General features: G+C 44.3%; 1 protein-coding gene across 1 annotated transcript; it reads right to left on the reverse strand.

Moving 5' to 3' along the window:
* Positions 1-1742: 1742 nt before the first annotated feature.
* On the reverse strand, positions 1743-23568 carry Xrcc2 (X-ray repair cross complementing 2). Its single transcript, XM_048440205.3, has 3 exons — positions 23433-23568; positions 10397-10478; positions 1743-3362 (listed from the first exon to the last, which is right to left on the reverse strand). The coding sequence occupies exons 1-3, from the start codon at positions 23469-23471 to the stop codon at positions 2647-2649; spliced, it is 837 nt and encodes a 278-aa protein (XP_048296162.1). The 5' UTR covers positions 23472-23568; the 3' UTR covers positions 1743-2646.
* Positions 23569-23892: the final 324 nt, after the last annotated feature.

Here is a 23892-nt window from a genome sequence, read left to right on the forward strand (position 1 = left end):
GGTGTTTATGTGTAGGTCTGACAACCTGAGTTGGATCCCTGGATCCTACACGGTGGCAGGAGAGACCCAATCCCCGAGAGCTGTCCTCTGAACTCCACACCCTTGCCTGTACACACAAGAATTTTTTAATTAAAAAAAAAATAAAAACAGAAAAATGAAATACACAAATGTTTAAAACTATATTAATAAGCCACCACTTTATTAAAACAGCATAATTCCTACCTGTATTGTAAATACAGAAAGCATAGCTCTCGACCCTCAGCAAAGAAACTTCTCTGTAACAGAGTTCATTACAGAAAACTACAAGGATCAGAATGAAGAGAAGGAGCGATCACCGTGTCCTGCCCCGACTCATCTTCTGTAACATAACCCCTGCACCTACGGCTCAGGGTCATCTCAGAAGAGGGGGGTGGAAAGACTGTAAGAGTCAGAGGACCAGGAAGTCTGCTGTGAGATTTGTCAGGGAGGCTACCATGAAGGCTCAATGACATGTCTGCCGAAACAAAACCTGACACTGACACCACCAATAAGCATGCTAATGTGAAGGGTGAAATCTCATGGTCCCCACCCCCAGACAAAAAACTCCGGGCAACCAAAGAATGCTGAGAGCAGAAGAAACAGATCTTCCCAGGAAAGAGCACTCCAACTGGCTGTTCAATACCACGTAGTCAGTCCTAAAAACACTCATACAACATTGAAAGGACCGAGTGGGTTGTATACTTAGGAGTGTGTGTGTGTGTGTGTGTGTGTGTGTATGTGTGTAGAACAACTTTAAAAAGAGGCCAGAAGCCATGAAGGAAATTAAGAGAGCAAGAAGGGCAGTGCACATGGGAGGGTTTGGTGGAAGGTAAGAGAAAGTGGAAATTATACAATTGTATTTTAATTTCAAAGTTATTTTTTTAAATTATATTAATGGGCCAGGAAGGGACAGTGGTACACATCTTTAATACCAGCACTTAGGAGGCCAGCCTGGTCTATGTAGTTCCAGGCCCAGGTACCCCGGGAGGGCACAGCCATCAAGGTGTCACTGAGCCCTCATCATCAAGAAATTCAGCCTCAGCTTCTCTAGGATGCGTTTTAACTCGTAAAGCTCTGGAAACATAAACGAACAAGTCCACAAGAACACAGCTGCGTCACCACTGGGAAACTCCAAACGCTTTTGTGACATGTGGCGTAACAGGCTTGAGAACAGTCAGCCTGAGTGAAGACACCTAAGAGATGTCTCCAAAGCCTTCTTCCTACACCTCAGTGCTGCCTAGTTAGAACCTAACTAGGGATGAGGGAACCTCAGTTGAGAAAACGCCTCCAAAAGATCCGGCTATTGGCAAGCCTGTAGGACATTTTCTTAATTAGTGATTGATGTGGGAGGGCCCAGCCCATTGTGGGTGGGGCACCTCTGGGCTGGTGGTCCTGGGTTCTATAAGAAAGCAGATAGAACAAGCCATGAGGAGCAAGCCAGTAAGCAGCACCCTCCACGGCCTGTGTATTGATTCCTGCTTCGTGAGTTCCTGTCCTGACTTCCTTCAAGGACGGACTACTCCCCAGCCTTCTTCAGGTCACAGTGTTTCATCACAGCCTAGCAATCTTAGCTGGGACAGCTCCTGTGCAGCACTGGTGTGCAGCCTCCTGCAGTGCCAACTCTTTCTGGGCGTCATGGAAGCACAGCCCCCAGAGTGTCCCTCAGCTCACAGCGGCCTGCTCCAGATAGGGAAGAAAACACTAATGATAAACAATTCCAACAGTTTCAGAATTGACCATTTAATGAGATGAACATTCCATAATAAATTTCAGAGTTCTATACGAGTACATCATTTCTCCAGGTTCAAAAAATCACAAAAATCCCCAAGCAAATGGAAAGCCATCTTGAATTCAAGCGTAACTCAGATCAAAATTCTCTGGCTGTAAGGTGCAGTGCAGCACTGTGTGCTAGATGTCCTAGCTACTTCAGAGGCTGAGGCAGAACTGGGGATGAAAGCCAGTCTGAACTATAAAGGAAACAGCGACACACTCAGAGGGGTGGTGGGGAGAGGGAGGAGGAGGAGGGCTCAGACAGTCCAGCTTCATCTCTCTGTCTGTCCGTCTGTCCGTCTGTTTACTGGTTGGTTTTTTTGAGACATTAGGGAGGCAGCTGAGCAGGTGACCCCTGTGCTCATTTCTTTGACTGAAGTAACAGCTCTGCCCACCCTCTCCAGCCACAGCTCCTCAAGGAAGCCAAGGCCAGCAGTGAACCCTTCCTAAACACTCAAAACATGACTTAGTCTGAAACATGTATCAATTACTGAGTTCCAAAACAAGTTCAGTGGGATGAGGTGTGCTGACACCTTCCAGAGCCTAGAGGGACAGTGGGGTGAGGTGTGCTGACCTTCCAGAGCCTAGAGGGACAGTGGGGTGCAGTGTGCTGACCTTCCAGAGCCTAGAGGGAGAGTGGGGTGCAGTGTGCTGACCTTCCAGAGCCTAGAGGGAGAGTGGGGTGCAGTGTGCTGACACCTTCCAGAGTCTAGAGGGACAGAAGAGCTTCACGTTTACTGTACTGTTTGTATTTATTTCCCCAGAATCAAAAACTTTAGAATCAAACCACTTTAGCCTATAGAAGACTTTTTTTTAAAAGACTTGCCTTAGAGCTCTCCAAAGCCTTTGGATGACAGATCAACAAAACTCCACCCCACTTTCTCTGATCATAAAAGTGTGTTTTTTTAAACTGTTACTTTTTAAATGATGTGAAACCAACAAGAAGCGGCTGCTCTCTGACTGGTCCTCTCTGGAGAAGATGACTCTGTGCTTCACGGCCTTCTGCCAGGCCTTGCAGAGATAGGCTCTGTAGTCCATGGCCCCGTCTCCCGGAAGCTTGGAGGAAGAAGGCCCCTCTGCCGGGTCCGAGGCTTTCTGCATTAGACTTTGCGTTGTTGCGATAAGCAGCAAGCGGTACTGAGTGACGAGTCTCTCTAGGAGCTGAGAACACTTCTTCAGCGTAGATTCCTGCAGGGCCACGCTCTCTCCTCCACTGGCACGGTCTGTCCAGTAGAAAGCCGACAGGCTATCCACAATGAGGAGGCAGAGGGAGGGGTGACCACAGAAGAGCGCCTCCAGCGAGTGCAGCGTGAGCAGCAGCTGCATGCTGCTACTGCAGTAGGCCAGGAAGAGCCTTCCCAGGCACAGCTTGATGGCTTCCTCCGAGCTCCGCGACAGCCTGTGCTCAAGAACCGTCACAAGGCGGAGCATGTCAAAGTGGTAGTCTGTATCGATAAATAAGACCTCTATTTGTAGTCCGCCCTCTGATTTTGGAAGTATACACCGGGCTGTTAAGTGATAAAGCATTTCTGTTTTTCCCGTTCCTTCTGGACCATGAAATTCGAGAATATCACCTGTGTAAAATTCAGAAACATCAGTCAAGACGCAGCAGTGTGACAGCGAGACACAGAACACGTCTCAGAGAGCCTTATAGAAAGCAGTACTCGAGTACAAGCTAAACACCTAACTCCACCTGTTAACGGGGATCTGCACTGCAAACACAGATAAATAAGGAAATTCATACAGCATCTCTGAGAAAGGACCCAGTGTAAAAAAAAGAAAATTTTTTTTGGTTGGTACTGAAGATGAAATCCAGGTCCTTAGCTGTGGTAAGAAGCAGCTCTATCACTGAGCCACACCCTCAACCCAGTACTGAGAGATTAACCAGTACCAAAAGAACACACGCACAGCAAGAGGGAAGCTCCTATGGGCCTGGGTGACTCAGGCCACTGCAGCCTCACTGTTTTCTGTGGTTGAGCCTGAGTTCGGGTCTCAGAGCCCACGTAACACTGATGCAGTAGCACTCCTGTGGCGAAATGGGGGGGGGGGGGGACAGAAGTCCCAGAAGCTTATAGTCCACCCGGCCTGCTGTACAGAGTGCTGGCGTAGAAGGTGAGGGACATAGTCCATCATGCAAAAGCACAAGGTAGAAACCTACAGCAGACGTCCCAAGCCTCTTAGGACCCTAACACTGGTAGGAGACGCCACCTTAGCAGCTACGTAACTGACAGCCAATCTTGAGCATCACTGACTGGATTTGGAAGTCTGGCCAGTGAGTAATAACTCAGGGCGTGTCTGGGGAGAGTTGCTATCACGATGGGTCAATCCCTTGATGACCTCATATGATGGCATTTATTGGGAGGGGGAAAAGCAGAGGTGGGAGCTAGCTGAAGGAAGCAAGTCACTGATGTGTGTCTCTGGAGAACATCTTGTCCTGGCCACTTCCTGACCTCCAAAAGTGAAGAACAGTCTTTTCACGATGGTAGTACTGGGGCCAAGACCCCTCTGAAACCATGAGCCAAAGTGAGTATTTCCTTATTTAAGCTGTGTATGTGTATTATGCGTATATAAAGGAAAAAAATCGTACATGTTTATAAATAAGTAAAACACATATGTAAACATGTTCAAACAGTATGCTTTATAAATGGGACAGTCCATGTATCTTTCCTTGAAGTTATGATCTTTGTTATGTTTGCAAGTTGTCACATACACACGCATAAATACAAAGTTAGTGCCCTTATCCAGCTGAAGTACAACTTGAAGCAAAAAGAAGAAAACAAGAAGAAGAGGAGGCGGAGGGAAAAAAAAAGAAAAAGAAAGAGAAGGAAAAAAAAAAAACCCTTGGAGCTTGGCACTTGAACAGCTGGGGAAATCTGGATGGTTTGGCCCTGACAGCTCCTCTTGAGTAGATGCTAGGAGGAGTCAGGGCTAAGAGACTGAGGCAAGAGTCAGAGCTACAGCCTTTAGAATACCTAAGAAGAAGGCCACAGCAATCACTAGCCTAACTGTGGAGCCAACACACTGGATTTGCCGATCACAATTCCTGGGCACGCAGAAAACAGCTTCCAGCTGCAAATGCATTAAAACGCTTCCACAGCGCAGAGCCCAAGGATCCTTCCTGGAACAGATGCTAGCAGTGGTGGGGACCTAGAACCCCGTCTCAGATGTGTGCTGTGCCAACGGAGCTCTGTTTAGTTTTACAGCACATTAAATGTGAGCACGCCTTTTGGTAGTGACTAAACATGAGGGTGCTTCTCAAAGTTTCTATAACATGTGATGCAAAGATGTGCTACAAAGCCTCACCCTAACACACGGTTGCTTTCCGAAGACCTACCTCGTGAGTACAAACGCGTGTGAAATGACAGGCTTTCCTATGGAGTACAGGGACAGAGATCTGCTGGACCAGCAATCCCAGAGTCCTTTGGGCGGAGCAGACAGTGGCACAAAGTCAGACACAAAGCAGCACAGGAAACGTGAGTGTGCAGACGGCAGGAAAGAGCAGGAGTATGTTCTGTCACTCTTCTGCCTGTGCGCACTGGAGCTGCTGAGTCCCGGCAGGAGGTGCCCCTTCCATGATGACATCCGGGGCCAGCTGGACAAGCAAATAACAAACCAAATTGTTTCCTTGCCTTAGTCCTCAAACTATTTTTCTTTCCAGGAAACTTACTTAGTATCCCTTTACTTCCATTTCTACTCACCAAGCACAAATTTGGACATTGAGACTCCTAACATAATGTTCCCTTTTGAAATATCCACATTAAAAAATGAAAGCAAAACGCCTTCAAGCTAGGTGTGGTGATAGACACTTTTATCCCTGCAGGCCTGAGGGTCAACTTCAGCTACACAGTGAATCACCATCTTTGTTTTAAAAGGCCCACACTCAAACAGACAAAACCACACAGCCCTAAAACCTATATTACCATTTCCAAATCACTTTCACTCAGTAAAATGAAATGCTTTGGTGGACACATGCGCACAGATATAAAAGGACAGAGCACAGAGATGGGTGAGGACTAACGAGACCTCCACAGTAGTGAATGATAACAAACTATTCAAATTAAGGTGACACCAATCCACACTAGACTGTTGTAAATTAAGATATTAATTAATGACTAGGAAAATAGTTTTAAAATTATAAAAGAGAATAGCAAGGGATTTAAAATAGTACAATAGAGGGATTGGAGAGATGGCTCAGCAGTTAGGATCACTGACTTCCAGAGGACTCAGAACTCAGATGGTGGCTCACAACCACCTATAACTCCAGCTCCAGAGAATTCAACACCCTCTTCTGGCCTCCATGGGCACAGGCATATGGACAGACAAAACATGTACACATATCATATAAAATAAACAAATCTTAGAAAAAAGATAGGATGCTAGACTAATCTATTTAAAACAAAACAACAAAAACCAGAAAGGGAGAATTAGTGAAACAGAAAAGGTATAAGATACAAAACAGGGAGTAAAATGGTCACAACTTCATCTCATCAGTAGTTACACTAACTTAAGTGAATTAAATATTCAGTCAAAGCTGATAGGCAAAACGGAAGAAAAAGGTCAGGCTCCATCTGAGAGCATTCGACAAAGGACACACTTCATAAGCCAAGCGGCAAGTAAAAGAAAAGGACACTATGTAAAGAGCAGTCAGGTGCTTCTTCCACCATCATCCTTCTTGAGACAGTGTCAGACAGCCAGGTAGTTCTGAACTCTCTACGAAGCAGGCTAGCCTTGAACTCCTGATCCCAAGAGTTGGGATTAGAGGTGCACGCCACCACAAGGTTGAAATTGTTATAGTAATACCACACACAATGAACTTTTAAAACAAAAGTTATTATTTGGAATAGTGTGCGCATGCAAGTATGTGTAGGCTAAAATATACGAAATAAATTAGGCGTGGGCTATTTATAATCTCTGAATGATGAATGCTGAGGCCTTTGAGGACTATCACAAGTTCAAGGTCAGCCTGGGCTAATTAGTGAATTCCAGATCTTGCAAAGCTGCAGCTCTGTATCTGTTTAAGTGCTTTCAATATCCCAGGTAAGAAAAATCATGTGGTTTGTCTTAGTCCACCTAGGCTATCAGTCTTAAGCTTTTTTTTTTTTTTAAAAAAAAACTATATATGTATAATATGTGTAGGAATGTGTAGTGAGGGTAAGTGCCTAGGGCAGCCAGAAGTGTGAGCCGGGAGTCCCCTAGCTGAGGTGCTTACGAACTGCCTGATGTGGGTGCTGGGAACCACACTCTGGCTCCCTGGAAGAGCAGTCCAAACTCTTGAGTGCTGAGAGATCTCTCCAGTCCTCGTTCTTAGGTTTCATCCACATTGTGTGTGAAAGGGTTTCACTGTATGCATATACCGCTTTCTTGTTTATTCGTGTGTAAGTTTGAAAGTGTCACTTTGTAGCCAGGCTAGCCTCAAACCTATGGTGACACCTCCTTAGCCTGTCAATCTGGGATTACAGGCGCCAGTCACTGCACTATGTCACCCTTTCAACCCCTGATGGACATCTGTTTGCTTCAGCCTCATGGCTGTCTGAAGATGTGGCGTCACCGCTCCACCACCTTCTGTGGAAGCTCTACACTGTCCTCAGTATCGGCTGTACCATTTTCCTGTCTTAGCAGAGATACATGATAATTTTGGTTTCCTCACAGTCTTGCCAACACTTAGTTTTTTGCATTTGTTTTAAATAATGTCATCCTAATGTGTAGGAGGTATAAAGGACACATTTTAAAATGATAAATGAGTCAGTCAGCAATAAGACATAAACAATAATACACTTTTGTATGCATAATACTCAAAGCCCTAAGCCCAGGAAGCCAGATAGATGGAACTGAAGGGAGATTAGGTAACAGCCAGATGTTAAGAGCTACTCTAGAAACAGGACAGCTGCAATCAAGTGTAGCAAGGAAGCACAAGTTAGCACTAAACGCCAGAACCAAGAGTCATCTAGAGAGCACTTGGACCAGGCACAGGAGAATACACAATCCACAGTGCACACGGATTAATGAACCACTGGTCAGGCTACAGCACAAGCCTCAGTATATTTAAGGTCTCGAATCAAAGAAGCACGCATTTCTAACCAGAAAAGAATGAAAACAAACTAATGACAAACTAGAGATCTTGTTTATTTTTTGAGACAAGATCTTGCTACACACAGTAAACTAGCTTCAAACTTTGAACTTCCTGCTTCAATCTCCCAAATGCTGGGACCACCTGGCTGTACATCTTTCTGACCTTGGAATAGGGACTAAGAGTCATGTACACGACACTAAAATAGGAACAGCAGAAGAGACATTAAAATCTCAACAAAGTTAACAATGCCGTGCTTCAAAGGAATCAACACAGCCCAGACAACAGGGTGGACAGGCACAATGCAACTTCATCTGCTGGATATGCACCCTTTACCTAAGACTTGTAAAGGCCACTACAATGGAGTAATGAAAGGGAACTTGGCTTTAAAATTAGCAAATATCTGACATTTCTCCTAAAAGGGCAGGCAAACTGTGAGTGAGCTCAGGTAGAGGCAAGCAACATAGTCAGCCCCCAGGGAAGGGCAGAGCACAGCAGGGTGTCACTCTGAACTGATCAGGATGCTGTAGCCACAAAGACATATTGATAATTAGTCCTAGGATGTGGGGGATTAGGAACAGATGCTTCACTGATGGTCACAGGTAAAATGTGAAGCTATTTTTGAAACCACTTTGGCTGTTTTTCAAAGATGAAGCAACACAGCGTTGCCTTATAACCTAACAATCTCCCCACTATGTGCTACTTAAAAGAACCTAAATCCTATCTATCCACAGAAAAACTTGTACATAAAATCATGGCAGCACTGTTCATAGCTTCCAAAATTCAGAAGCAATTCAAATGGCGATCAAGCGATAGTGCAGTCTCATAGTGGGACTATTCAGCACTACAGAATTGGCTACTGGACTGGAGTCAGACTCAGTGGTTAAGAGTACTTGCTGCTTTTGCAAAGGGTCTGGGTTCCAATCACCCACATCACAGCTCACAGGCATTTGTAACTCAAGTTCTAGGCGATCCAACACCCTCTTCTGATCTTGGCAGGGACCAGGCACCCACGTGCACACAGACATACACATTGGCAAAACAATCATATGCATGAAATAAATCTTAAAGGGGGGTGTGTGCTACTGATACATAATACAAAGAAAGATGTGAGGGCCTCCTTAATTACACAAGACCGCCAGAAAGGGCAAGTCCACAGAGAAAGCTGGCCATGGTGACCCAGGGCTACTAGTACAGAGGGGTTTCTTTCTGGGGTGACAGTTAAAAAAAACTGTGTGACTATATTAAAGACAACTCAGTTATTGTGGAGACTCAAAAATGTGAGCCTATTCCACCTTGTCTGAAGGTCAGAGAGTCTGGGCTTATTTTTGCTCTTTCAAAGTTGTCCACAACAGGTGTGGCTACAAAACAAACTATCCTGACCTAGGGTGTGGTTACTTGGTGTTTTAGACATTAAGATGGTACATACAGGTAGATCCATTCCACCCTGACCAAAGGCCAGAGAGTTGAAGCATACTCTGCTCCTTCTTTTGAAATAGGAGGATTAATATATATATATATATATATAATATGTTATATAATATATAATATATGTATATAGTATATTACATATACTGTGTTCTGTCTGTATGCATGCCTGCAGGCCAGAATGGGACACCAGATCTCATTAAAGATGGTTGTGAGCCACCATGTGGTTGCTGGGAATTGAACTCAGGACCTCCGGAAGAACAGTCAGTGCTTTTAACTGCTGAGCCATCTCTCTAGCCTGAAATAGAAGGTTTGATTTAGGGAGTGGCTGCCTGCAGGATACTTGATCTAGGGTGGGTTCACTGCCCTAAACATCAAATACTATTCTCAATAACTAATGGCTTAATGTCTCAAGTAAATGACTGAGCAAATAACTGTTCTGGTTGTCCTTTGTGCTAAGTGTCCATGTGTCTTTTTGCCTTCTTCCCCCTTTTGTATCAGGGTTTAAAAATGTTTGGAAAATTAAGCATGGGCAAACTCAGAACTTACAACTCAGGAATTCTGCATTCAGGATCTGCTGAGTTGCCCTCCCGGCACTATCCCGTGTCTCTGTATTTCTTTCGTACCTCTGTTCCTCCTACCTAACATTTCTAATTCTCGCGCCCCACCCCAGAATGTACGAATACACCGCGGCTAGGATTACGGCAGAAGTCACCCCCAAAAAGTGGCTCACAACAAATTAGACACCCACATTCTATGCATTACACTGTAACTAAGCTCAAACACACAACGTTCCCTGTAAACTTTCCTGCTGGAGAAACATTAAGAGAACAACTGGGAACCTCAGAACTCTTGCAGCTCTGCAAATTTCTAAGGGAAAGAATGAAAACTAGGCCAAGCAGAATTCCCATGAATGCCGTGTGCTGGGAAAGAGGCCAGTGTGTGTGCTGAAGATGGGATCCTTGACAGACAGCAGGGCTGGAGCTACCTGCGCTGGTGTCCTTCCTCTAGGACTACGTGTGAACATGGAATGCAGGTGCCCATGGGATCGTGTGCAAACTGGCCCCACAGAACTCCCTCCCACAGGCTTTCCCGCTAAGCGCTGTGTTTTACCATGCACTGGTGAATCTTCATCAGCAAACAGGCTGGGTTCGAGTTCTTTCAAGGAGCTCCTTCCTTCAAGTCGAGCAAGGAGCTTACAAAAGAAAGGGAGGAAAAGTCATTACTTAAAAGGATACAACGTCCTAGAAATGCATATTTATGTAAATTTCAAAATCTTTACGATCGTAATTTGAAGATTTAGAGGAAAATACTAAAAGGGGAATACACTTTAAGAGAAGCACTATGTTTATGTTTAAAGACTTCATATTTATGTGTGTTTCTATGGCATGTGTAAACAGGCGCTCCAGGCCAGGGGAGGGGTTGGCTAGCCTGGATTGGAGTTAACAGTGGTGGTGAGTACCAGTGTGGGTGCTGCAAGCCTAATGGGGCCTCTGCAGGAGCAGCATGCATTTTACCTGCGGAGCCGGGTCTGCAGTCCCTGGTATGTAGCTGGCTTGGGACTCGCTGTAGACATCAAGCTGGCCTAAAAAACTCACAGAGACCCCCCTGCTCTCTGTCTCCCAAGTGCTGGTGTTAAAGGTACAAGCCACCATGCCTAGGTCTGTTCATTTATTTTTAAAATATTTAACTTTTAATTTATATATCAAATCTACTGATACAAAATAAGTCTGACTCCTCAAAGGAATGAACAGCAACTGTAGGGTATAATAAGACAAGCTATTTACCATTGGTGTATTGGACAGCAAGTCTTTGTACTTACACCAGTTATACAATGGTCTGATTTAATTTGCCTCATTTTATCATTTTGTCTTTCCCCAAAGGGGGAAGGCAGAGAAAAGCTTCCCTAAGGAGCGCTAGACTTAGCTGTATTTAAAAGTAAGTAGGAGGCGCAGCAGGCTCAGGAGGGTGCAGCCAAAATGCATGAAGAGCCGGGCTGCAGGCAGAGTGAACCCTGATTTGAGCTGCAAGAGCTTGTTGCATGAAACGGGGGGCTACTCGATTGGGGTAGAACCACCAAGGGCATACACCTCTGGGCGTGTCTAGGAGGATGTTCCAGCGAGGTTCAACTCAAGAGGAAAGAACCTCCGTGATTGTGTGCAGTGCCATCACAGGCCAGGGTACCAGACTGGGTAAGAAGGAAAGTAAGCTGAGCGGTAGGGCCCTAGTTTCCCTTCGGCTGCTGTGATAAAACACTGACCAAACACAGCTTAGAGGAGGGAAGGATTTGCCTGGCTTACACTTCCAGTCACGGTTCATCACAGAGAGAAACCATGGAGGACAACTGCATGTTGCTCTCTGCCTCAAGTTCAGCACCTATGGGCCCCACAGGATCAATCAATAAGCAAGACAGCCACAGCCAGCCCATGGGTCAGTCTGATCTAGGCAATTCCTCAGCTGAAGCTTTCCTCAGCGGATTCTAGGCTGTGTTACACTGCCACAGCTAACAAAAGCAAACACCTTCCTTGGTTTCTGGCCAAGGATGAGTTGTGACCAAACCCCTGCTGTCATGAGCTCCCCACCACGATGAACTTAAAATGAACTCTTTATCCCTTAAGTTGTTTTTGCCGGGTATCTGGTTGCAGCAAAGAGAAAAGCAACTAATACAGAAAACCAGGGTGTGTGTGTGTGGGGGGGGGTTGCTGTGAGGAGCCTGACCGCGGGGTTCTGGGCCTCTGGAACTGGTTTGCAGGAGGAATGTGAAAGGGTTTAGAGCTCTGGGTAGAACAGCTCTAGAAAGCTGCATGCAGAGCTTAACGGGTCATCCCGGTGGGAGTTTGGAAGGCCAGGATGAAGAGAGAAATGCAGACAGTGAAGGCCCACTTCCCACTGGAAGTGGAGCTAGATCATTCAAGCTACATTCTGGCAAAGAATCTGGCTGCATTTTGAACTTGGTGAGCCTGAATATAAAAGTATGTATTTGTTTGGTGGCAGAAATCTCAAGATGGGAGAACATTTAGGCCATGCCCTAAATGTTCAGGGCATTCAAACTACAAGAGTAACGATGCCTGCTGCGATAGGTACAGAAAGCTGTGGAGACCAGCACCATATGGCAGGTTTGGAGGTCATTATGTGAAGCTGCGATGATGAAGTCTAAGTTTCAGTAGAGACCTCAAAAGATGTAAGACGGTGAAACATCCCCTGGGAAAATCTATAGCGTGGAGTGGCTTATGAGAAGCTATGCATGCTGCAGGCCAGAGCTGAAATGGAGGGGATTCCCAAGTCCTTTGGAGCTGTGGGGACCTGACAGTCAGCCCTACACTGATGACACTGTGTTTTTGCCTGCTCAGAATGAACTACTCTATTCCAGTCATTAAAGTGCTTAGACCTGGGTAATAATTTACACAGGTCCCCTGTGATGACTAAAGAAACCTGTTATGGAACCAGGCATCCCTTAAGGGCCGGTGACCTTTAGCTCTGGAATGCCTGGGAGGGCCTAGTGCCTGCAGATAAGAAGCAAGGAGGAAAGTAAAGCAAAGCTCTTGCCCGCTGCAGCTTCCACAGAGAGCTGCAATGCACACCTTTCTAATGTTAAAACCCCACCTTAGCCCCACTGCTGCACAGCATGCTGTTTGGCTCTCAGGCTGCTGTCCTTCTGCTAGCAGGAAGAATAAATTCATTTAATCTGGGCTGGAGAGACGGCTTAGAGGTTAAGAACACTGGCCGCTGCTCTTCCAGAGGTCCTGAGATCAATTCCTAGCAACCATATTTGGCTCACAACCATCTGTAATGAGATCTGGTGCCCTCTTCTGGCCTGTAAGCAGACATAAAGGCAGAACACTGTATACACACTCTTTAAAAGAAATTCAATTAGTCTAAATTTGAACTGTGCCTAAGTCTTTGGTTTGTCCCAGTGGATTCAAACATCACAACAGAGACTCCATTCCCACCAAGAGTGCCAGGTGCTAGATATGGAGCTACAGGATTTCACATTTGCAGGGCTAGGCATTCGTCTTGTTTTGGTTGATCTTTCCCTGTACTCCCATTCCTCATTCCTCTCTTTTAGAATGGGAATGTTCACTCTGTGCCATTGTATATTAGAAATACGTTGCTTGGTATTTGATTTTATGGGGTGGTGGTGGTGTCAGAATTAAGAGACTGCCTTAAGTCTCAAAAGAGACATTAGCCTTTGAACAGTGTTGTTACTGTTAAAGACTATAAGATTCTGATATTGGAATAAATACTAATTTGTACTGTGAGGTGGCCCTAAGGTACTGGGGACCTGTTGTGGAATATTAGTTTAAGATGTGTTACACTCATTTATGCTGTGGAATATTTGTTTAATGAGGTATAGATATGTTGCATTCTTTTATGTTGCATTTGTTTAACTCTGTGAAGCCATGTTACTTTGACTGCCTAAAACACCTGATTGGTCTAATTAAGAGCTGAACAGCCAATAGCAAGGCAGGAGAGAGGCATAGATGGAGCTGGCAGGCAGAGAAAACAAATAGGAGGACAAATCTAGGCTAGAGAAAAGTGAGAGTGAGCAGGAGAGGGAAGGGAGGAGCAAGAGGAGAGGAAGAAGAGGAAGAAGGATAGTTAGAATAAAGAAAGGTAAAAAGCCCAGAGGCAAAATGTAGTTAAAGAGAAATGGAATGATTTAAGTTAGAAAAGCTGGCTAGAAACAAGTCAAGCTAAGGCTGGGCACTCATGTAAGAATAAGTCTCCGTGTATTTGTGAGCTGGGTGGTAGGCCCCCAAAGAGTAAAAACAACAATAAACCAACTACAGGGACCAGGAACAGATTGCTTTCATCTGAATGTAAAATGTTCCCCACTCCCATGAGCTCATGTATCTCGACACTTCATCTGCAGCTGGGGATGAACCTCAACGGAGGTGAGGCCTGGCTGGAAGAAGTGGGCTTGGACTTTAAGGTTTCTTGTCCTCTGGTACCTGTCTGCCACGATATGTGCGAGAATTCCCAGCTGCCAAAGTGGGACTGCCTGCTGCCATGCCTTTCCCTCCATGGCAGACCGTACCCTTAAACTGTAAGCCGAAACAAACTCTTTCTTAAGTTGCTTATCAGTGGTTACAACAACGAGGAAAGTCACTAATACACATCTGACAAAACTAAAGGTCTGAACCTATGCAGCAAGAAACAGTCCTCAGCAGTTAAAGGCAGACACTTAGGGCTGCAGAACCAGAAAGCCAGTCCACTTCTGCAAACTTGAGATTTCTCCTCCACTAAGTGAGGAAAGCAAAAAATACTTCCTTGTGAGAGACGGAGTAACTATGACGCAAGTATGAGCTTATTGTGGTCATTTCAACAGGTCACCCCGGTGGCTACCAGGTAGAGAAGGCTGGGCTCTGTCACTCTCCTCTAGGAGGGTGCAGCACCACGACAGAAGCAGCTAAGCAGCTAACAGAAAGCAGAATCAATGATTTAAATGTCAATGAGGGAAATGAAATCAAAGCCAGTTTTCGAATTATTAGGAATAATATTTGACAGTCTTGGCTACCATGGGCACTGGTACACATGTATGGTGCACGCACTCACGTGCACGCACATGCACGCACACACACACACACACACACACACACACACACACACACACACACAAACAAAAATTAAAAACAAAACAAAACCCTAACCTTCAGGGCTAGCAAGATGGCTCAGTTGGTAGACGCGCATCACCAGGCTGAAGATCAGTATCTGCCATGCTTTATTACTATTACTATAACAACAGCTGCTATTTGTGTTTACTGTGCTATCAGAGTGTGTGTATCCTTTAACTGTCCTGTTACTAAGGCATTCCTTTACCGGGAGTAGAGCCCACTTCTCATTTATTGTTATTCCATTTTTTTAATGAGAAAACTTATAAATTCTAGAACTAGGATTTAATCAAAATCACTTTGGTTTCTAAAACTTAGTATTCTCCACTCTGCTATACAACCTTGGAGTCATTGTCAAGGTCTAATGAGATCTATGCACAGGTGCTAAGCTGAGTGTCTGAACCTATTAAATGGGGGGTCAAATCAATCCTGCTGAGACACTGCTTTTCCTTTTTTCAGGCATCTTCACAGAAGAAACAAACACTGAACCTTTCTAGCAATGGCGCCATTTCTGCAGCAAAACCCTCTGCAGCAGGACAGCGCTCCCTGTACAGAGCTCATTTTAAGTGGCTTATAGGCTGTGGTCTGGCCAGTCCAACAATGGCTGCCCCTCACAGAAAGGCCAAGAGTCTGGTAAGTTGTTCAGTCCATAAAGATGGATGTCTCAATTGGTCTTCAGTATACGCCAGAACCTCAAAGAAGTAGGTTCTAATCCCAGTAAAGGAATGCCTTAGTAACAGGACAGAAGAACTTGCCAATGGGAATGAAGGTAAGCAGGCAAAACGCAGGAAGCTTCCTGCTTTCACGCCCTTTCACGTGGGCTGCCAGCAGAAAATGTGCCCAGATTTAGGGTAGGTCTTCCCACCTCAAAAGGTTCAGTTAAGAACAATTCCCCACAGGTGTGCCCACCTGTTTGTGTTTTAGTTGATTCTAGATATAATCTAGATGACAACCAAGATTAGCCATCATAGTCCATACTTTGTCAACCTGACACACATCAGATCTCCTATGCCATGTTTAATATCCAAATGAAAAATAATAACTAGGTCATAATTCTGCCTAGCATGATATAACTATCCCATGCACAACTGCAAACATATTATATATTTTAGAATAGATGACAATGTCCCCTGATAAATGTTTTAGTCTTTTAGTGCTTCATAAAATAAATGATAACCAGTATTGTCTCAATTGATGTCACATTATTTGAAATAGAGGAGAGAAAAGACAAATATTATTTAATGTTGGTGCATATATGCATAAACACGTTCTTAACAAAAATACAACAGCAACACTCATGCCAATTACAATCTACGTGTCTGTAAATAGTCTCAGGCCTTAGCTGGCACTTATCTCTTCTTCCTCTGCTAGCCATCCTGTATTTCTTCCATCCTCAGCAAGCTCCTGGAAAATGCTGGGCAGGAGTGGTTGGCAAGGTCAGCCAGCACATCTTCATTGGCAAGTTCCAGGTCCCAGGGACAGACCTGGTCTCAAAAAACAAGGTAAGCAGCTCCTGGCCAACAAGACCTGAAGCCACCTCTTACATCCACATGCATCCACATAAACATGGAAAAAAATGGAGGGAAGGAAGAAAGGCGGCTGGGATGGGCAGTGGGCAAAGGTGGGAAGCAGTTGCCCTGATTGTATATGATCAGGGTGGAAGTTTGGCTTTATAACAGATATTTTATCACAGATACTAAAATCAGAGGATGTGCTGGCTAAGTTTTGTCACCTTGACACGGGCTAGAATCATCTGGGAAAAGGAAACCTCAATTAAGAAAGTGTTATCACTAGACTAGCCTGTAGGCAAGCCTGTGGGGAGCATTTTTTACATTAGTGATTGATGTGGGAGGGCCACTGTACCAACCCTGGGCAGGTGGTCCTGGGGTGCTGTAAAAAGCAGGTTGGGCTAGCCAGTAAGCAGCACTCCCTCATGGCCTGTGCTTTTCTTGCGGACTTCCCTACAGGAGGGGCTACAAGCTATAAGATGAAGTAACCCTTTCTTCCCCAAGTTGCTTTTGGTGACAGGATTAGAAAGTAACTAAGACAGAAGACTAGAGCTAGGCATGGTGGCCCATGTCTACAGTTTCTAACATTTGGGAGGTTTAGGCTGGGGGAGCTCAAGTTTCTAGTCCTGCGTGGACAATACAGCAAAAATCCATCTCAAAAAAAATTAAATTTAATGTAATAAAATCAGAAGACTAATTCTTTCCACATGTGAAATTAGACTCCTCAGTCACTTCCAAAATTCAATTGTCCTTCAGGGCATAGACCCAGGCTTGGATCTTGAACAAAGCATTTGTCTATATTACACAGAAAGACAACTGTTACTCCAATATGATATGATTAAACCCTAGGGTTCTAAATTTATTCCCAGCAGGGCTGCTGCTTTATAATTACTTTTTAAAAGCAATCATTCTATAAGAGGAAAAGGAAAGACAAATCCATGAAAGTTAAGCAAAACTAAGATATGCCTTTAACATTGCTTCCAGAGGCAATTTATAGAGACTAAAATTTAAACTTAATAAATTAGCATTTCATCAGGTGTATGATTAGGTTTTAATTGGGAAAGGTACTCAGAGATGGCTCAGCAGGTGAAGTGCTCACTGTGCAACCATGAGGACTGAGAGGCAGATCCCCAGACCTACGTAAAGCCAGGCAGGTACAGTAGTGCACACATGTAACATTTGGGGGTGGCAGGTGGGCCCATGCTGGCCTCCAACTCACTCTGTAGCAGGACAGCCTTGAGCTCTTACCTGGTTGTACATGGACTGGAGATCAGACCCAGAGCCTGGGCATGCTAGGGCAGCACTCTGCCGATGAGTGAGTCACAGCTCTGCAGGGACTTTCAGTGGAGAGAACGTTTCATACAATCTCCCGTCCTCTCTATACTAGCTACTTGTCTCAATTGCTGAGACAAGGACACCTGACAAAAAGTAGCATAAGGAGGGAGGGAGGCCTAGTTTGTCTTGCAGTTCCAGAGACACAGACCATCATGGCAGAGCGGCATGGCGGCTATCGGACGGCGTCCAGTCAGGAGGATGGTGTACAGCTCACTTTCTCTTTTGTACTCAGTGTGGAGATTCTAAAGCCCATCAAGCTGACAACTGAGATAAACCTTCATGATCCTCTAACTTTCCCTAAGGAATAAAAGTTCATTTGCACGCGCTCTGCACTCCCACTGTTAGAGACAGGGTCACTACACACTCTCGGTGTGCTGGAGCTCATTATGTAGCATGGGCTGGCCTCCTATGCTGGGGTTTCAGGCATGCAGCGCTGGCCTGGACAGAGATCTCCTAACTGGCATTTTAAGAGCAGCGAATACTCTACTGTGTTTAGATGCTGGTGATGCTGGGGGCAGAAGTCAGAGACTGGGAGCTAAGGAAGCAGAGGCTGAGGGCACAGACCACTCTGTAATAAGCAAAGAAATGGGACTAGAGGTGGGGGCATCACAGGGTAACATCTTCTTGGTTTTGCTTTTATCTTCTTTTAAGTTAAGATTCTGGCAGAAAAGACCAGTAAGGGAAAAAAAAATGCAGAAACCAAGCACGGTGGTACACGTCTATAATCCTAGTACTCAGGAGGCAGTGGCATCATGAGTTCAAAGATATTTTAGTTCACGGCCAGCCTGGACTACAGGAGACCCTGACTCAAAACAACAACAAAAAGAAGTGTAAAAGGAAATGGCCATAGGAGTAGCCTGGTGGAATCCTTTCTTCTTTGTTTTAAAAAAGTGTATTTTAGCAGTTGGTGGTGGTGCATGCCTTTGATCCCAGCACTCAGGAGGCAGAGACAAGTGGATCTCTGAATGAGAGGACAGCCTGGTCTACAGAGTGAGTTTCAAGACAGCCAAGGTAACACAGAGAAACCCTATCTCCAAAAAACAAAACAAAAACAAAAACAAACAAACAAAAAAGTGTATTTTAGGGGCTGGAGCAATGACTCCGTGGTTAAGAGAACTTGTTGCAAACTCAATGAAACAAACCACATGATAATCTCATTAGATTCTGAAAAAAAGCCTTTGAGGAAAATCCAACTCTCCTTCACGATAAAAGTCTTGGAGAGATCGGGGATACAATGAATATACCTAAATATAATAAAAGCAATATGCAACAAGCTGACAGGGAACATTAAATTAATTATAAGACAGCAATTCCACTAAAATTAGAGACAAGGAAAGTCCGTCAACTCTCTCCATATCTATTCAAGTTGAAGTTCTAGCTGGAGCAATAGGACAACAAGAGGAGATCGAGAGGACACAAACTGGAAAGAAAGAGTCAAAGCATTGCTGTTAGCTGATGACATGATAGTATACATAAGCAACCCCCAAAAATGCACCAGGAAACTCCTGCAGCTAACCCTTTTAGTGAAGTGGCTGGATACAAGATTAACTTAAAAAAAAATCAGTAGCCCTCCTATATACAAACAATAAACAGGTTGAGAAAGAAATCAGAGAAACAACACCCTTTACAAGAACCACAAAGAATATAAAGTATCTTGGGATAACTCTAACCAAGCAAATGAAACGCCTGTATGACAAGAACTTCAAGTCTTTTTAGAAAGAAATTGAGGATATCAGAAGATGAAAAGATCTCCCATGTTCATGGATTGGTAGAATTAACATAGGAAAAATAGCAATCTTACCAAAAGTAATCTACAGCATCAATGTAATCCCCATCAAAATTCCAACACAATTTTTTACAGACCCTGAAAGAATAATACTCAACTTCATATGAAAACAACAACAACAACAACAAAACCCAGAATAGCTACAACAATCTTGTACAATAAAAAACTTCTTGAAGTATCACCATCCCTGACTTCAAGCTCTACTACAGAGCTATAGTAATAACAACATGGTATTGGCATAAAAACAGACAGGTGGATCAACAGAAATGAATCAAAGACCCAGACATAAATTTGCACACCTATGGACACCTGAGTTTTGACAAAGAAGCCAAAATTATACAATAGAAAAAAAGAAAGCATCTTCAACAAATGGTGCTGGCATAACTGGATGTAGGCATGGAGAAGAATGCACATAGATCCATATCTATCACCATGTACAAACTCAAGTCCAAGTGCATCAAAGACCTCAACACAAACCCAGTTACACTGAACCTGAGAGAAAAGTGGGAATAATAGCCCGATCACACTGGCACAGGAGACAACATTTTTTTTTTTAAACATATTAATTCCAGTTCCCTTTCCCTCTTCTCCCGCTCCCCAATCCCTTTTCAGGAGACAACTTCTTTACTAGAACACTAGCACATATGCTAAGACTAATAATTAATAAATGGGATCTCATGAAATTAAAAAGGATTCTGTAAGGCAAAGGACACTTTCAATATAACAAAATGGCAGCCTACACAATGGGAAAAGATCTTCACCATCCTCATATCCAACAGAGGGCTGATTTCCAAAATACATAAAAAACTCAAGAAACTAGACATCAAAAAACCAAATAATCTAATTAAAAAACGGGATACAGATCTAAATAGAGAATTCTTAACAAGAATCTCAAATCTCCAAAAAAAAAAAAAAAAAACAGAGAAACACTTAAAAGACATGTTCAACAACCTTAGCCATCAGGGAAACACAAATCAAAATGACGATGAGATTCTTGTACCTGTCTGAATGGCTAAGATCTAAAACACAAATGACAGCTTATGCTGGAGAGGATGTGGAGCAAGGAGAGCACTCAACCACTGCAAGTGGGAATGCAAACTTTGGAAATCAGTATGATGGTTTCTCAGAAAATTGGAAATCACTCTACCTCAAGACCCAGAGACACTACTCTTGGGCCTATACCCAAAGGATGCTCAATCATATCACAAGGACACTTGCTCAACTATGTTCATACAGCTTTATTTGTGATAGCCAAAACTTGGAAACAACTTATATGTTCCTCTACTGAAGAATGGATAAAGAAAATGTGGTACATTTACATAATGGAGTACTACTCAGTGTTAAAAAAAAAACCACAATGACATCATGAGATTTGAAGGTAACTGAATTGAAGTAAAAAAAAAATCATCTTTAGTGAGTTAACCCAGACCCAGAAAAACACTCACTTATAAGTGAATATTAGCTGTAAAATAAGGATAACCATGCTATAATCCACAGACCCAGAAAGGCTAGGTAACAAGGAGGACTCATGGGTGGATGCATGGATCTCCCAGGGAAAGAGAAATAGAAGAGATCTCATGGTGGACTGGGGGTGGGAAGGGATGGAAACATGGGATTGGGTTGAGGGAGTGGCTGGAGGGGGAGAGAGAGAAATCTGGTGCCAGGAAAACTTCCAGGAATCTACAAGGATGACCCAGCTTAGACTGTTAGCAATAGTGGGGACACACCCTGAACTGGCCATTTTATGACCCTAGCTAAGACTCCTAGCAACAGTTGGATACGTAGCCTGAACTGGTCATCTTCTGCGACCAGGTTGGCGACTACCTTAATTGTCATCAGAGAGCCTTCATCCAGTAACTGTTGGAGCATTAGGCCAAGCTGGAAGACTGTACAAGCCGGGGGGGGGGGGGAGAGTAAAAGACATCACAAGAAACCTCACAGAATCAACTTTCTGAACAGAAACAGAGGAGAAGCAGATTGGTGGGGGAGGGGAGGAGTGGGAATGCAATGGGAGGAAAGAGGGTAGGGAAAACAGGATGTAAAATAAATCTAATTTCAAAAAAAAAAAAAAAAAAGAGTACTTGTTGCTTTTGCAGAGGGCCCAGGTTCAAGTTTTACTATCCAAATGGCAATTCACAACTGCCTGTAACTTATTTTCAGGGAATCTGATGATCCTTCTGAGCTCCGTGGGCCCAGGCACAGATGAGGTACACACATATGCATGAGACAAAGCATTCAAATTAATAAAATAAAAAACCTTAAAGTTTATGTCTGTGATGACACAAAACTTAAGCAAATGATTTTTGACTTTCTTGATATTTGTCTCTGGCAAAGGGGGCTACCCTGTAGCTTTTTTTCCCGCCTATGAAAACCAGCAACTGTTACCAATATTTATAGTGTTTACTATGCAGGGCTATGAAATGCCTGGAGGGGGAACTGAGGGGGGGGAGAGGGAAACAGTGTCTTTGTTGGTGTCCTTTCCTGTGCACCCCTCCTTACACTGGGAGACACATCCTTCACTATCTCTTAGAGCTCACTTCTCAACATTCTCTGTGTTCCAACTCTATAGAGACACTGGCTGTTTCCTAAATCAGTGGTTCTCAGCCTTCCTAATGTTGCAACCCTTTAAGACAGTTCCTCATGTTGTGGTGACCCCCAACCATAAAATTATTTCTGTTATTACTTCATAACTATATATTTTTTTACTATTATGAATCGTAATGTAAATATCTCTGATTTTGGAGTTAGAGGTTTGCCAAAGGGGTCACAACCCACAGGTTGAGAACTCCTGTCCTAAATGTTGCCCTTGGTAGATTCAGACCACGTCTGAGCTGCTCCCTCTGCTTACACTGTCACCTCCTCCTCCTTCTCAACAGACCACTTCAGATGTTCCTTAAAACACTGGTTCAGGGGTTGGAAATTGTAGCTCAGGTGGTAGAGCCCTTGCCTAGTATTCATGAATTCCTGGGTTCCATCCCTGCAGGGCATAACTAGGCATGATAGTACATTCTCATAAATCCCACCACTTGGGAGGCAGGAGGATCAGAAGTTGAAGGTTATGGGCTGAAGAGATGGCTCCAAGGTTAAGAATAGGTACTGCTCTTACAGAGAGTATGAGTTTGGTTCAGGTGACTCAATTGATCTCACACCTTTTCTGGTTTCCAATGCATCTGCATTCAAGGGTACATACCAACCGACAGACATACACACATGTACATAATTTATATAAATAAACAAAAGTTTAATGTTCTCAGTTACACAGCAAGCAAGGTCAGAATGAGCTATGTAGATCCTGTTTGAAAACATCTAAGTATCTCCTCCTATAATTTGTCTTACAGACCCGCTTTTGATTGGCATGCTTTTACCATCTACTGTATCTTTTAACACAGTTTCGATTATTATTGTTCATTTGAGAGAGTCTCACTAGCCCCATATCTGGCCTGGAACTATCTATATAAACCAGGCTACCTTCGAACTCATGGAAATTTGCCTGCCTCTGCTTCTCTAGTGCTGGGACTAAAGGTGAGCGCCACCACGCTGGTCCACTTTTTGTTTCTTACTCCTAACTCTTAGCTACACAGTACTTGAGCCATTAACACCCATAGTTAATAGTTCCATTCCTGAATGAAATGGCTTGCGTGGTTCTAGAGAGACAGACCACAACTGTATTCTGGGATAGCGAGGGCCCGATGCCACAGGTAGATTAGAGAGGTGAAACAAGATACCTAAATATCACCTATTCCAGAAAACATCTACAGATGCTCAGCTAGCGGCCCGCCCTTTCCCCAGCTCGGCAGCACAGCGCGCCGTGGAGAGTGTCGCTCCATATCCACGGTGGCCGGTGGCCCTGGACGTCGGGTGACCTCCCTTAGTGATGCGCGGCCCTCCTACCGCCCTGCGGTTCTCACCTCTGTCCCGGATTCGGCTTTGAGAAAGTCGCTACACATCGCCCCGTCAGCTCCTAAGGCTCAACTTTGCCGCCAGCAACGCCATTTGTCAATAGCCAGTCAGACCAGCGAGCCCCGTACGCGCGTGCGCTCTGTGAGGGCGGGAGGGCGGGGCTCGAGCGTGCGCAATAAAGCTGCGCCGCCCTCTCGGTGACGGAAGTCTCATGCACGTCCTCTTTCTCTTCGGGCTCCTTGGAAACCTGGAATCTGTTCTTACGGTTTTTTTTTTTTTTTTCTGTTATTAATCTCGACCCGTCTTTATTAGGCATATTTAACAGCATGCACTTGATTTTTAAGTTGTGTTTTGGTTGTGAATCCATGGTTGTCCAGAAGCTTGCTCTGTAGACAAGATGGCCACAAACTCAGACCCGCTTGCCTCTGCCTCCCGAGTGCTGGGATTAGGATTAAAGCTGGGCGTCAC

The sequence above is a fragment of the Myodes glareolus genome, chromosome 6, assembly GCF_982192425.1.
Source record: "Myodes glareolus chromosome 6, mMyoGla1.1, whole genome shotgun sequence".
Classification (NCBI taxonomy): domain Eukaryota; kingdom Metazoa; phylum Chordata; class Mammalia; order Rodentia; family Cricetidae; genus Myodes; species Myodes glareolus.